This window comes from Ochotona curzoniae, unplaced genomic scaffold (genome assembly GCF_017591425.1).
Source record: "Ochotona curzoniae isolate NIBS_2020 unplaced genomic scaffold, NIBS_Ocur_1.0 patch215, whole genome shotgun sequence".
Classification (NCBI taxonomy): domain Eukaryota; kingdom Metazoa; phylum Chordata; class Mammalia; order Lagomorpha; family Ochotonidae; genus Ochotona; species Ochotona curzoniae.
The window spans coordinates 258041-274531 of record NW_024466768.1 but is presented as its reverse complement, the minus strand read 5'-3'; the positions used below and the strand labels follow the sequence as shown (position 1 = coordinate 274531).

Here is a 16491-nt window from a genome sequence, read left to right as displayed (position 1 = left end):
TGTATTATTGTCAGTATACTAATATTCTATAATGTAGTGCATTTTCTCAATGGCTGCAGTGAGAGGACATGAAAGAAAACCTACCCATTCACGCCAATCGCTTTGGATTCTGGATAAAAGGCTCAGTAGGTATATAGTATTGACTAGAATGGGACGTGGGCATTAGCTCTGAAATTCCTTCCCTGATGTAATGGAAATGGGGACCAGGATGGATGTGACATGTTGGCAGTGTTTACCTTACAGTATTTTTTGAGAGACTAACAACACACTGTCCCTCTTTAAGCCAAGTCTGTGACATTTAGGACCCTTTGCATCACATATGAGCACTGTTTGCATCTTTAAAAAGATGTATTAATGCATTTATTTGAAAGGAAAAGTAGCCAAAAGAGACAAGATGCACAGAGAGAGAGAAAGAGAGAGAGAGAGAGAGAGAGAGAGAGATTGTCCATTTATGGGTTCCCTAAGTGGCTGGAATAACCAGGGTTGAGCCAGGATGAAGCCAGGAGCCAGGAATTCCATCCGGGTCTCCCACATAGGTGGCTGGGATTCAATACTTGACCTATCATCTGCCACTTCCCAGGGACACTAGCAAGGAGCTGGATCCAAAGCAAAGCAACCAGGACTCAAATTGACACTCCAATAGGGATGCCAGCATTGCAAGCAGTGGCTTAATCCACTGTACCACACCATTGGTCCATAAGTATTCACTGTTAATTAGTGATAATGACACATTATATGACAAATGGACACTTTTGCCACCTGGTAGACTTGGTTCAAGTCTTGGGGCCTTGCTATTATATAGTAGTGTGGCTCCTGGTGAGTCACTGAGCATTTCTCTGAGCTTCAGTTTTCTCAAGTATGATATGAAATCATGATAATGGCAGCTGTGTGTCATGAAGGTTTTATTTACATCTGAGGTGGGCATCTGGCACAGCAGTCAAGATGCTGCTTTGTATACCCACATCTCATGTTGGAGTATCTGGGTTCAAGTCCCAACTTTGCTCTCCATTCCAGCTTTCCTACTAGTTTGTACCCTAGGGACACTAGGTGATGGCTCAAATACTTCAGTCCCTGCTACCCATGTAGGATACATGGATAGCCTATCCAAGCCTCAGGATTTGTGGGAGGTGAATCAGGAGACGTAAAATTCTCTCTCTCACTCTGTTTCAACTAAATAAAAAATTAATGAAACTTTCAATAAATTGAAGGCATACTGTAATGGAAGAGACACAGTCACCTGGGTTCAGAGACCAGCTCTGCTGCTTACTGGCTGTGCTCTAGAGCCATTTCAGTCTTTATGGCTGGTTAGGTGCCAGGCAGCAGAGTCTATGCTGCCTAACAGTGACTGACAGACAGCATATAGCTGAAGATACTCCTACGGACAGAGAGAGGACGCAAGCAGGAGCAGGCAGAGCGGGAAGTTGGGTTGCAGTGCAATTCCACTGAAAGTCCCCAGCTGAGCCCCACAGGGAACTCTGGAACTAGAATGGTCCTTCATGGTGATTGCAGATTGGAAACTGCAGCTTGGGCTGGACATGTGCTCACTGGATGCCCTTGCTCAGAGGAAGCATGACCCACAGGGAGGTGATTTTCTTCATCAGAATCAATGTTCAAAGAGGGCTGATGATGGAAGGCCATCACCTGGTAGCCCATCCCATAGGTGGGAGTAAATGTTTGATTCTTGAATGGGGGTTTGAGTGACATATCACCATGTCTATCACTATCTACCTTAGTACAATCATCTGCAAAATGGATATAATAACGTTAAATAGTTGTGATGAGGATTAACGTGCCTAAAATAGCACTTGGTGCCAAGCACTGACTGACTGTTGCAATTTAATGCAGTGAAACTCAATACTGGCAGATGTTCAATGAAGAATAGTTGTGGAGCCCTGGTCAAAATCACAGATTTGTTAGATGTTACTAATGGAAAATGTCTTTGAAACTGTTAGTCTCTCTTCCCTTTCAGATATGGGGGAAGCCAGTGAGAGTAAGTGATTTGCTGAAGTCAATGGTGGAATAACTTTAGGGGAAATCAGAGACACATGGCAACTTGCCTAGAACTAGTGAGCCCTAAAAATGCCAGGTGTGACTGGCTTAGGTACTCAACAAATATGGATTTCAGTTCCTTTACCTCTAAACTCTCAGCTTTTACTCCACTTTGTCTGTGATAAGGATCAGGCAAGAACTAGAGGGATCTGATTCACGTTGTTCCCAAATTACCAGTGTCCCTTTGATATTTAGAATTTGAGCAAAGCAGGCAGCCTAAGTATTTTATGGGAAAGCTCTTGGCTGACTTATGAAGACTAACTGCTTTAACCTCTTGCTGTCATTCCAAGGGTTCTACGCCAGGCAGTGGGCAGGATTTACTTTGCAGGCACCGAGACTGCCACACATTGGAGCGGCTACATGGAGGGGGCTGTGGAGGCTGGAGAGAGAGCTGCCCGGGAGGTAGGGCTCGGGTCCTGGGCCGGGAGTCAACCCATTGGTATATGCTGAGCTGATCAAAGCTGTTTGAGAGCCTGGAGGCCAGCTCCACCATTAACTACCTTCTGAAGATACTAAACACCCATTTCCCCGCATAAGTTCCAGATGGAGCAAGCATATTAACCCAAAAGTAATGGCAAAAATATCTCCCCCAAGGTAAAAAGAACCCATGGGGCAAAAGATCACTCTGGCTCTCCTTGGGCAATATCCTAGACCCAGCATCACAAAATCAAACGTGCATTTGTGATCTTTCAGGAAAATTCCTTTGCTCTCATGCCTACAAAGGCATGCTCCTAACTTAGAAAACTTACTGTGACCCTAGTAGTTGAACCTTGTGAAAGCATAGACAGAAACCATTTTGGTCCTTTTGCAAGGTGGAGTGGACTTTTCTAGACTTCAGCTGGATGTTTTGGGTGGATAGCCCGAGACATTTACTTAGTCTCTTATAGAGCAGTTTGGGAGAAGTGATCGTGATCCCTTTTGCTCCTCACAAAGAGGCTCTTTCATTTGCAGATCCTGCATGCTGTGGGGAAGATTCCGGAGGATGAAATCTGGCAGCCAGAACCAGAATCTGTGGTAGGCTTTATTTTATTTCAAGAATTTAGATGGTTTTTTGTTTCCTGTACAAATAATGACTTGCAAGAACGAATGTGTATATCTGTTCATTCAGTCCATGTTTGAAATAGCATTATGGGTTAGGACAGAGGTGGAAAATTTAGATGAATTTCGATAAATTCGTACGTGCCACATCCATGGGGGATTATTAGGAAGAAAATATGATTTTTTAAAAGATGTGCTTATTTATTTGAAAGCAAGAGTTACAGAGACAAAGAGAGAGCAGAGAGACACAGAAAGAGAGATCTTCCACCTGTGGTTCACTCCCCAAATGGCCACAGTGGCTAGAGCTGGACCCATCCAAAGCCTAGAGCCAGGAGCTTGTTCCAGATCTCCCAAGTGGGTTCACACACGGGAGCCATCCTCTGCTGTCTTCCCAGGTGAATTAGCAGGGAACTAGATTGAAAGTGGAGCAACTGGGACTCAAACCAGTGCCTATATGGGATGCTTTATCCCTATGCTACAGCCCCAGCCCCTGAAAATATTTTTTGATGGGAGACATTTTTAAGTTCTACATATACTAAGAAAACAATAAATGTTTGTTAAATAAATGCCTAACGTGGTGATTTTCAACAAGAGTTAGGAAAAAAAAAAAAACAACGAAAGAAAGTGTGTTGACATTCCATGTCCAGGGGCAAGCAAGTAGAAGGAATTAGAGCATATTTAGATTAATAATTCAATTTCAGTATACTTATAACTTTTGTAATTCAGCCCCTTAAGTTTTCCTGGGCAAAAGGAAGGCCACAGAAATGATGAAGTAGAAACATATTGTAAAAGCCAGTGTTATGACCCAGTGGATTAATCTACCACTTGCTATGTCAGCATCCCATTTGAGCACCTGTTTAGGTGCCAGCTGCTTCTCTTCCAATCCTGTCCCCCACTAATGCTCCTAAGACTGCAACAGAGGATGGTCCAAGTATTTGGGCACCTGCCCTGCATGTAGGAGACCCAGATGGAGTTCTACGCTCCTGGATTTGGTCTGGTCCTGCCCCATCCATTTTGGGGGAGAGAACCACTAGATGGAAGATCTTTCCCCCTACCCCCTCAGCCTCCCTCTGTAACTATGCCTTTCAACTAAATCAATAAATCTTTTCAATGAAAACACACTGTAGAGGACAAGGTATGAAAAGGTCAGAGGTATTCTCTGTGAAGCCCTCCTACAAATGCATCTGCTAAAGGTGGGATTGTAGGGTGCAGGGAAGGACCATGATCCACCCACGGCATAAATATTTACAGCCCACATGTTGTTCATGGACCATTGGAGTAAAGACGCAGCAATGCTTTTGTGGAGCTTAGAGTCTTGGGTGGGGAGACTGATATGATAACCAAAAAGGAAGAGTGTGACGAAGAAGGCATGCTGGGGGAATATGTAAAATGAAAGGCTGGATGCTCAGGAAAGGCTCCCTGAGGAGGGCAGTTCAGTGACATGTTCGCTGGGGAAGAGGAAGGGAACCATGTGTGTGGAGGCAATGTCCCATTTCATGACCTAGAGATTTGCAAACAGGAGTGGTGTTTAGAGCCTTGGAGGAGAGCAGACTTTGTAGAATGCAGTGCACGGGCTTTGTACTAACGGCTGCTATTCTCTCCACTCAGGACGTCCCTGCTCGGCCCATCACCACAACCTTCCTGGAGCGGAACTTGCCCTCGGTGCCTGGCCTGCTGAGGCTGATGGGACTCACCACTGTGTTTTCAGCCATGGCTCTTGGCTTCCTGGCCTACAAAAGGGGATTGCTTGTGCGGGTCTGAAAAGAGGGCATCTTTGTAACCACACCTCTTCTTAACTCTCTGTAGGTTGTAGGTTTGGGGAAGGGGCTGGGATGAAGATCCATCAATACAGAAAGAACGCATAGCATGGAGAGGAGCATAAAGCGAAGTCAGAGCATGAGCACAGGCAACCCACTACCTCTGTCTCCATTTAGGCCCCTAGTTAGTGACTCGGCACGCTATCCCATCCATCTTCAAGATTATCGCCTTTGTACTTAATTAGCCTTGTTGAAGGTCCTGCCTGTCCCACAGCATACCTTGCCCATGTACAATCAGTTTGCCCCTGCCACCTTTATTGCTCTGTGCTTAACCCTCCTACTTGTAACACCCTCGTTTTTCCAAGAATTCTATGTTTGTCTTTAGGAGCCTAGACTGTTATAGCTGGGGAATCTAGCCCTCACTTTCTGTTTTAGAATTGAGCCAACTGAAAGTGACAGAAGTGGAACTTAAGCAGTCACTGGTATTTGGCAGGCTACAACACAAGTACAGGCCTTTCCCCATTTCCCAAGATGTGCAACCACTTCCCTCCACTCCCTGCTGTGATTACAAATGTTGCGTCCTTGGATGGGGTTGTTCTGAACTAGGTGATCTTATGCTGTCCAAATGCTACTCAGTGTATCTCTCTACATCTTGTTGTCTTGTGCAGCGTGCCTCCAGATGAGTTTAATTGTTTGAAGTGTAGGAATCCTGGCTTTCCTTCTTTTTCTGTCCTCCACTATATCTCAACACGAAGGTCAAAACATGCTTAGTAATTAAAAATAAAATTGATTGGCTAGATGTCTGCTGTCTTTTCTTTGGATGTAATGACTTTCAAGGTTTTGACAGACCAAATAAAGATCCAGTGTGAGGCACAGAACTGTGACTTTAGAGTGTTTAGTCAAAATTTTCTTGAAGACTGGATGATGCATGCATTTTGAATGCATAATCCATCACGGATAACACACATGTGAACACTTAATAAATGATTTATAATGATATGGGAAGGGTGCTAAATGCTGCAATCCTTTGCTTTTGCTTCCCTAAATCTGTCAAAATAATTGACATATTGATAAGTGAGATACTAAAATTATTAAAATAATTACAGTATTTCAGTTGACCTTTCCTATTCCTTTTCCAGTGCAAAGCTTTTTACTAGATACACTCATTAATTTAAAACCACAGTGTTATGGTCCATTAAATCCTATTTGATCTACTTTTTAAATGAGATCATCATTTGAGAGCATGCATGCCTCCCAACTTCCAAGGTCAGATTTTATCAGGATGTATTTTAAATCCATGAATGACTGTTCTCACACACTCCTTTAGAAAAAGAAGCTGATTACTCTCAATATAAGTGAAATTCAAGAAACCCATAGGATCAATAAATAATAACATAATGTTTCTCATTTTACAGTGACATTTACATGCATGAATTCAGATTGCAGATTCAGATTACAGTTGTAATACTTAATCACAATTTCAGATTAAATGGGAAAATCAAAGAAGATGGTAAAACTTGTTTTTCTAACATTTTTTAAAATCTGTTTAAAAATGCAGAATACTTGGTTTAAGAATCTCTTCTTTCTAAAAAATTCCCCTAAAATGTTGTTACTGTTGCGGGGTGCCAGAGAGATTATGCCAGACATACATGTAAAATGTACTAAGAAGTCTTTATTAACTAAGCTTGCTGATAGCACTGCCTATTACTGCAGGAACCACCGACATGTTCAGAGTCCCACCTTCCTAATTACTAGCTGCAGGTACTAGGCAACCATTCATCTGGTGATAACAGAAATTAGCAAATGAAAAGTCACAGTGGCAATCCAGTCTGAATCGAAACCCTGAGAGGAAGAAATGGTCATTACTGTGATATCTGCTCATTAAACTGAAGACCTATGTTCCAGAAGAGAAGTACAGGGAAGAATCTGGATACACATACAAAATTGCAAACATTTACCTTTTCCTGGCTTCTCTGTCCACATTCCTTTAATACTAGACTTCACCTCTCCTGGATCTCTTGAAAGTACAAAAATTAGTAATGCAATGCATCTTAACATCTTCGCTGACTCGCCCAAACAGTGAACAGAAGGTGAGGAACACAGACATGCAGGGACCATGCTCAGAGCTACCTTTGTCCTCAGAGTCTATCCAATGGAAACCGGCGAGCAAGCAGGTACTCGGGAATCCTAGACTCAGTGCCAGAGTGATGAAAGTACAGGACCGACAGACTGAGCCCCCTCCCCATCATGGGCCTTTACGGGGGCTTGAAAGCAGAGTGGTCACACAGCAACACAATACCGCTCCCTCCTCAGGTTCCAGGTGATCATAGGTGAGCATCATTTGATTCACAGGTGGGTAGAAAGGATTACAGGGATAGGAGAGGCATGGCTTCTAAGTTCATGACCCTGAAACTGATTGTCCAAAACCATAATAGTTACATTACTAACTCCACCACATCCATTAAGAAAGAGTGAAATAAGAAATTTCTCTCTAGGAGTGGGGTTGTTGCACTGTGGGTCAAGCCACTGCTTGGGATGCCTACATGTGATAACAAAGGGGCCTGTTTTGAGTCTTAAGGTACTCTGTGCTTCTAATCCAGCTTTCTGCTAATGAGCCTAAGAGGCAGTGGATCATGGCCCAAGAGGAGTGAGACTGGTAGTAGAAGACCCCAATGAAGTCCTGGTTCCCTGCTTTCACCTGGCCTAGGCTTGGGACCTTGCACCTGCATGGGAGACATGGAAGAGGCTCCTGGCTTTGGATTGGCTCAGCTCTGCCTGCTGCAGCCATTTGGGGAGTGAACCAGCATATGGAAAATCTTTCTGTCTCTCCTCCTCTATGTCAATCTTTGAATAAAAATAAATCTTTAAAAAATGCTGTGCCCTCTTGCAGAAATGCAATTTTCATTTTTCCTCATATCAATTTTAAATATTTATTCTTATTCATTTGAGAGAGAGAGAGAGAGCGTGCGCGCACATCTGCTGGCTCCTGCCTCAAATGCTCACCATAGCTGGGACAGGGCTAGGCCTAAGCAAGGAGTGCAGAGCTCAGGCTGGCTCTCCTATGTAGGTGGTCGAGACTCTGATACTTCAGTCTTCATTCATTGCCTCCCAGAGTATACGCTAGCAGGAAGCTGGATTGGAAGCAGAGGTAGTCCTTGGTCCCAGGCCCGCTAATATGTGATGCTGGCAGCTCACCATACCACAGTGCTGGGCCCCTCATGCTCATGTTTAAATGGCCAGTTGTTGTACTTTGCTCAAATACTTTTTAAACTGTCAGTAGTAGTTGGAATAGTGTAGCCCTGGCAAAATAGTCAAAAGCAAATGAGATGTAGCAAGTGCTAGAAACGAATTTGCTTTCTATACCATTGAACAAATTACCACAAACCCAGCAGCTTAAAATCACATATATTTTTTAATGGGGGGGTTGTCATTTTTACTATGTTTTATTTGAGGCAGCACTAATAACTAGCTAGGTACAGTATCAGAATGGCTGCTTGAGGAAGACACTGATGTCAGCGTGCACCTCTGTTTGCTGTAGCAAAGGCTGCAGTGAGAGGGTGCAGTAATGTGCAAGAGGTGTTGCACATAGGGGAAATACACAACTCAAAGGAGTTCTATTGAGAGAAACTGTTGGAACTTCATTTTGCTTCTTTCTTTTCTTCCCTTCCAATTCATGCCCCCCTCACCGCTCCTCCCACACATCCAAGGTAAACCCTTACAGGCAAGGTTCATGCTGGAAAGTTGTATAAGACACTGAGGGCTCACCTTACCTGTGGTTTCCTGTTTTCAAAACGTGGTGGGGAATAGATCTTTGCCAAAAAGTTAGCTGTCTTTTTTTTTTTTTTTTTTTTTTTAAGGAACTACAGAAACACGGAAGTAGACAGAGAGGGGTGAGAGAGTGAGGGACTTCTACACTGGTTCACTCCCCAAATGCTTACCGTGGTCAGAGCTGCGCTGCTCTAAAGCTGGAAGCCAGGAGCCTCTTTTGGATCTCCCACATGGGTTCAGGGGTCCAAAGACCTGAGTTTTCCTTTGTTGCGTTTTCAAGCCACCAACAGTTAGCTGGATCAGAAGTGGAGCAGGGCCCAGTGCGGTGGCCTAGTGGCTAAAATCCTTACCTTGAATGTGCTGGGATCCCATATGGGTGTCGGTTCTAATCCCAGCAGCCCTGCTTCCTATCCAGCTCCCTGCTTGTGGCCTGGGAAAGCAGTCGAGGATAGCCCAAAGCCTTGGAACCCTACACCCATGTGGGAGACCCAGAAGAGCTCCTGGCTCTTGGCTTCAGATAGGTGCAACATTGGCTGTTGCAGTCACTTGGTGAGTGAATCATCGGACGGAAGATCTTCCTCTCTCTCTCTCCTTCTCTGTCTATATATCTGACTTTGCAATAAAAATAAAAATAAATCTTTAAAAAAAAAAAAGAAGTGGAGCAGCTGGGACTTGATTTGATGCTCAAATGGGAAGCTGGCACCACAGGAGGAGGATTAGTCTGATACACTTCTATACCAGTCCTGCCATCTAATTTTTTTGATCCTCCTACCTTGGCCACAACCAAGTGCTTGGGTCTTAATGTCTGAACCAATGCACTCTGTGGGTGTCCCATGATTCAAAGCCTCTTAGTGATAGCTGTGAAGACAGAGCGAGCTCTAGAAGAGAGGAGGTTAGTCACTGGTACAGAGGAATAATGGCCAAATCTGAGAGCTTGACAGTAGAGTGAGTGTTATGTCACTTGACCTACTGAGGCATCTCAACAGCTATGGACAATGCTCTAGGATGTCATGTGACTTGACTCAGACCTGCCTGCCTGCCTGCCTGCCTGCCTGCCTATCTGCTTCTTGCCCACTTTGGGGCTGCCTGTCCCTAATTACCAGCTCCTCTGACACTGAATATTCTTAGAAACTTCTCCCTTGGCCAGTCTGTTTGGATGCTCTTATTTCCTTCTTAGCCTTGGCTATAAACCAAGGAATACAGATCCCATATGAAAGCAAGGATGCTTTTTCTCACTCACTCCTCACTTCAGTAATGGGATAAACATTAGAGACAAATGGAATGATGTAGAATGTTCTTGACATCAGAAGGATAATAACTTGGTGAAATGGGCTGGTGGATTTTGGTGGTTTTTCGTTTGCTTACACTTATGTTTAGCTAAGTGCAGAAGAGGACTCTTATGAGTTGAAAACTCTCCTAGTGAGTAAGCCTGATGACATTTCAGCCTGCCAACACTGAAGCCATGCTCCCGTATTGCAAATAACAGAGTTAAAAAGATCCTGAACTTACCCTGCACTGATGCTTTCTGATATAGTTGCTCTTGCCATTTCTGCTGTGACCCCGTGAGGGGTCACTATCAAGTCATATGCCCACACTGCAGTGGGATGACACTTCAGCCCCTGGCTGCCTGATCTCACTGACCTCTTCTTTCACATTTCTTTACATCTCTAAGTCCCAGCCATTTCTTCCCTAAGCATCCTGGTACTGTTTCTTGTCCTTGAAACGCCATTTGCCTAAAAGGCAAAATGCTGACAGCACTGAGGATTTTGAGTTGAATATCTGACTGTCTCACCTCTAGGCCATTGCATGACACTACAGTTTCTTTCCCTTAACTTGCTGCCAAAACCTTTTCAATGACCAAATCTTCCCTGCATTATAGCAAATGGGGGAGCAAACCCTACAGTTGGGTGTGGGGCAGTGGAAAGACAGAGTGCTTCAGAAAAGAATGAAGACTGGCTTGGGCCATATGTCCTTCATTCCCACAGCCATCCTTGTTCTCTGACATGTGTTGTTCTTTATCTGATCTCTTCTTCTACCTTCTGTGCTGCCAAATACTCGGATCCTTAGTCCACTGTACAGAGCTGGCTTTGGATAAATGGAATTGCTTCTAGATTCTGAGACTCAGTGAGGCTGTTGCCCCTTTGGTCTATCTGTATATCTTGATGTTTTGGAAGCACTCTGAAGACAGGATTGTGTTCAGAACTGCATGTTCTAAAAGCTGCTTGTTAACTAAGCACATAGTTATGAGACCTTGAGGAATATAAAAGCCTCCTTGCCAACTCCCTATAGGCCCTGTCTATGTATCTGGAGCCCATGTCCCTTTAGGTCTCCAATGCCATGGGTACTGATTAAGCAAAGAAAATATAACTGATGAAACCTGCAATACAAAGGAGTGCTACAGAAACATGGCTCACAGAGATAGAACTCGATATTACACTGAACAATAGAGGTAAGATTCAAACCCAGATGAGAGTTGCTATAAACCTGGAAATACTCTGTCTACTCCCTGATCTAACCTTTGAAGACCACATATCCAAAATGCCCAGGATTTGATCATTCTGAATTATGAATGCCTCCAAGGCTTAGGTTTTTTGTTTGTTTGTTTTGCTTGAAAGAGGTATTATTTATTTATTTGAAGAGTTACAGAGTGGGGAAGGGAGGAGAGAGAGAATGATCTTCCATCCACTGGTTCCCTAACAGTGACTGGGCAATAAAGGAATATAAAGAACCATCCCAGCTCCAGCTGAAGCCCTTAATTACAATTGTCTCTGCCTTCAACTTCACCCTCTGCACAACTTTGCTTCCTTCACTCCTCCGCAGGTGTTGATCCCAAGGCACCCTTCTGTCGACTTTCTGTATGCCAATCTCCATCTCAGAGCACACTTCTTGGAGAGCACAGGCTAGGGCACATGTTGTGATATGGAGCTCAGACTGCTGTAAGAATGGAAGCAGGAAAGTCCTTGCCTTGAATGAGCCAGGATCCCATATGGTCACTGGTTCTAATCCCAGCGGCCCTGCTTCCCTTCCAGCTCCCAGCCAGTGGCCTGGGAAACCAGTCCAGGATGACCTAAAGCCTTGGGACCCTGCACCCATGTGGGAGACCCGAAGGAAGTTCCTGGCTCCTGACTTCAGGTTGGCTCAGCTCCAGCCATTGCGGCCGCTTGGGAAGTGAATCATTGGATGGAAGATCTTCCTCTCTGTCTCTCCTCCTCTCTGTATATCTGCCTTTCCAATGAAAATAAATAAATAAATAAAGAGAATCATGCTCTTGGGGTCGGTGCTGTGGCTGTACGAGGTTAAGCCTCTGCCTGCAGCACTGGCATCCCTTGGGGACATTGGTTCAAAATAAATAAATAAATAAAAATAAAACAAAAAGGAAGCAGGAGGCTACTTAGGAAGCTAGAGCAGTTAGTCAGTCATGCCAGAGACTCCAGTGGAATAAATGAGATCTTTCAGACATCCGTGGGCATCCAAGTGAAGACACCAGGCTGTTGACTGTAAGTGTTGGAGTTCAGGGGAGAGATGGGAGCTGGTGATGAACTTGAGGTAGAGAAGGGGTTGAGTATAATGGAGAAAAGTTCTGAGGATGAGCCCTTGGACCCCCAAATTAGATGCAAAGTGTTCCATATACAGAGAATCTGTGGGTTCCATATCCATGGATTCAACCAATTCTGATCAAGAATATTTAAAAATTTTTTCATCTCTTCTGAACACATATAGGTTTTTTTTCCTTGTCCTAATTTCTTAAACAATGCAGTGTTACAACTATTTATATATCATTTACAATGTGTTAGGCATCATCAGTAATCCGGAGATGAGTTAAAATGTTTAGAAGGATGCGTGTTGCTTCTATGCAAATATTGTGCTATTTTATACCAGGGAATCTTAGTATCCATGGGGATTCTTGGAACCAATCGCCCCATAGATAATGAGGGACAATTATGTTGCTCAATTACAAACCACTGTGATCCCCAAACGAGACATTTATCTAAGAGCTATCATAACTTGTGTACTCAGATGATGGTGATTTTTCATTGTAATCATTCATTACAAACCCCCATTATTACAGCTTTTCAATGATTCTAATAACCTGCTATTAAAATGCAAATAATTACTTTAGAAATCTTTTAGAAATGTTTCTGTTATATATATATATTTCTGGTGCTGAGGCACCTAGTTAAACAATTTGCTGTTGTATTTATGTGATTTGCTTCTTGTCTGCTACCTCCCAGGGGATTTGAGACAACACCCAGTAATACATGTAAAAATAAAGGTAACAAAAACCAAACAAAAGGAGATAGCATGTGAGCAGTAAGTAGATGAGAAGGAAGACGAACCACTGAGCTCAGGGAAGGCCAACTGCTACCTAGGTTGAAAATAAAGGGACTCCAGCAAGGACTCCAGAGAAGAATGATGCAATTGGTGTGTTTCATTTTTTGCAGTGTCATCACATTAGAAAGCTGCTTGGGTTGGATTGTCTCAAAATGCACATTTGTGCAGTTGGAGCTGTGGCGTGTGGATAAAGCTACCTTCTGCAACATCTGCTGCCAGAGACCAGCTCCAGCTGAGTTCAGAGCTCAAAGAAGGGTGTGTGGGATCGGTGAGAGAAGAAAGACAAGAAAGACATGGACCACTACAATGTAGAACTCATAATGGACAACTCAAAAAACTGCCTTCTTTATTCATGCAGAAATCATCACAAGCTTTTGTGCAAACATTCAATTGTTTCATTTTTACTTCATGGGTAAAAGAATGATTACAAAAACAATTCTAAAAAACATTATTATCATTGACTTCAAAGAAATATTCTCAGCAAGCCATTACTCATTCAGACCTGCAGTCACCTGGCTGAGGCCAGGAACTCCATGGTTGGCAAGACATGTGGTTACATAGTGACAGGTGATTCCTGTATATTCAAAGTCAATTTTCACTAAACTTAAACTAATATTACTCAGAACATCAATAATACAAAACTAAAAAGAACGCTTATAAATGAATTTATACAAACATGTATCATAGATTCTTATTAAGTCGTAATCATACACTAACTACCATTACCTTCACCTAGTACTGATTCAGTTGTTTTTTGTTCTTTTGTTAAAGGGCAGTGAGAAGGATCAGGGCAGCTTGGCCTTTCTATGAATGGAGGGCCTTCATAAGAAACTTCTTTTTATCTTTTCAAACTATTTTCTTTCCCTAAATGTAAGTGCCAATATAAGGTAGAAGTTTCAAACCATTTTCCTGTAGGGGCTCACGATATTTATCTCCCTTTTAGAAGATGCCCCACATACTTTCTGCTTTTTGTGGTGGGAAGCCAAAATGACTGCATCATTCCATGTATTGCAGCAGTTCAAGGCTGTGCAGTAAATAAACTCTTTGTACCTCCATAATTGCCATCTGTTTCTAAGATATTATCAAGCCATTTCTTAAGGAGAACATTACACATCTTAGGGTAAGTTCCAGGACAAAGGTGGGCACATAATAAGACGTTTGGGAACAATATAGGCTCAATTGTACTATTGTATGCTTTTAGCTGTGTCTCATTGTCTTAAGTTGCTAAAGACCCTTTTACCATAACATGATTGATAAAATCAATTTCACAAATTACATCAGTTACAGAAATCACCTCACATTTGCAGAAACAAAATCACCCTCAAGAGAATTTCCAAATACCAAATACCAAAGAGGTGATTGAGTGTCCGTACAATGAGGTGATTAGAAAATCATTCCACCAGGCATTGCCACTCAGCCAGAAACTCCTCATACCCTTGCAAACAGGGGAGCTGTCCTCCTTACATCTTTGAGCCATTTGCCCCCAACTGCACGGCTCCCCATAATCAGCATTTCATATCAGCACCAGTTTCAGTCACAGCTGCTCTACTTCTGATCCAACTCCCTGTTAATGTGCCTGGGAAAGCAGTGGAAGATGACCCAAGTTGGGCTGCTGTTCCCACATGAGAGTCTCAGAAGAAGCTCCTGGCTCCTGGCTTCAGATTAGCCTAGTTTCAATTGCTGTGGTCCTTTGGGGAGTGAACCAGTGAATGGATGACTCTCTCTAACTCTATAGCCACCGTTTCCTTGGACTGTGATCAATGGATGAAATCACCTGCTGTGAGCTTAAAAGCATACAGGCAATACCAAACAAGCCTCCTGTTGTTCTACTACCCTCTGCGTGCTTCACCTAACCAGAAATGTCTTCTACAGCCTCACATGGGGAGTTCTCAAGAGGTGCTGGGGATAGAGGAGAAGGCTGGTTCAACTCTGACCAGCCAGTGTTCAGTATCAGTCCCAGCCCTTGTAGAGAGCTGTGGACAGAGTAGGCTTTCTCCTCTTTTGTGCTTCATTTCGTATTTCAACCAGACATGTAGCTTCCCCTAGAGAATGAGCATGTCATGAATGATCGAATGAAATAAATAATGAATGAATGCTTCTCTCTTGGATTCCAATTTAAATCCAAGGAGCCCTGGAGAGATCTGAGGACTAGTCCTGTCAGTTATTTCTTCCAGACTGACCTCCGGTTACTAATTGGCTCATTTAAATTCCTTCTTTTGAGAGCATGTTACAATGGCAGTAGAATAATTAAAGAGCAGCAAACTTGCATTTGTTGTTGGATCTGTTTGAAGTTATATCTTTACCGTTATGATACTGGGGACCATATGAAATTGTGGTCCTGAAAAATGGTAGGGTTTTAATTTTTTTTCTCATGCAAGTGATGTTTCATAGAAAATCCTGAATATTAATAGTGATCCTTAATCCTTGCTTGACCATATCTCTATTTGAACCAAAAATACCAGCTTAAGGCATTGCTTACCAACAGTTCTCATATCATAGCCTACAGGGAGAAGAAGTATTGCATTTGTAGAGTGCACTGGGTAAAGGGATAAAATTACTGCATGCCTGGAAGTGAGCCATGGGGGAGGGGCGGCATGTTCGCGTAGGGGAGGAAATGCGGCCACCTAAGACTCTGCCCCTTTGCCTGAATCTGCACACACATAACCCACTTGTAGTAGGGCCTACCTATCATTTGAGGAAACACTGAGCAGTCATTTCAGGGGCAGGCATTTGGCTTGAGAGGGACCTGCATCCCATGTCAGAATAACTGGGCTTCATACCCAGCTCTGATCCCGACTCCAGCTACCTGCTAATGCACAGTCTAAGAGGCAGCACTGATGTGTGAAGTGATTGGGTTCCTGCTTCCCACATGAGGGACTTGGAATGAGTCCATTGGAATGACTTCCATTTTGGGCATCTAGGGAGCGAACCAGCAGATGAGAGTTCCCTATATGTATCTCTCTGCCTGTCAATAAATAAGAACTTTTTTAAAAAAAATTCCAATTGTTTCAACAAAAAGGTAATATTAAATCTTATTATTTTAATTAAATCTATATATGGGGTACAAGTGTAATAATTTGACACATGTGCTTAAGATGTGATCACAGATTAGTTAGCATTTTCTTCTTGTTCAACATTTGAAAGACATTTTTCATTAACATAATTTAGTGATTTATATATTTATGGAGCAGCATCTGATATTTCATTAATTCTGTGAAATGTGTACTGATCAAGTCTGGTAATTCACAGTTCCCTCTCCTGTCGCTACTTTATGTTTGGAGGCTTCAAGCTCCTCTCTGTTACTTAATCATGAAATATATTGTTATGAACTAGAATCACCCCACTGTGCTAGGGAACAATCCTATGTATCTGCTTGTGTGTTGGTACTCATTATATAACCTGCCTTTATATGTCTGCCTCTCCCCTTGCACTCTCTTTCCTGCTTCTTGTAATCACCATTCTAAGTTCAGATCAACTTTGTGGAAGCAAAGTAAAAGTAGTGGGACCTAGCATGGTAGCCTCATTCCTAAAGTCCTTCCCTTGCATG

General features: G+C 43.0%; 1 protein-coding gene across 1 annotated transcript; it reads left to right on the top strand.

Moving 5' to 3' along the window:
• Positions 1 to 2344: 2344 nt before the first annotated feature.
• LOC121166708 (amine oxidase [flavin-containing] B-like) lies at positions 2345 to 5635 on the top strand. The gene is made up of 3 exons (XM_040995958.1): positions 2345 to 2451; positions 3001 to 3063; positions 4696 to 5635. The coding sequence occupies exons 1-3, from the start codon at positions 2410 to 2412 to the stop codon at positions 4846 to 4848; spliced, it is 258 nt and encodes an 85-aa protein (XP_040851892.1). The 5' UTR covers positions 2345 to 2409; the 3' UTR covers positions 4849 to 5635.
• Positions 5636 to 16491: the final 10856 nt, after the last annotated feature.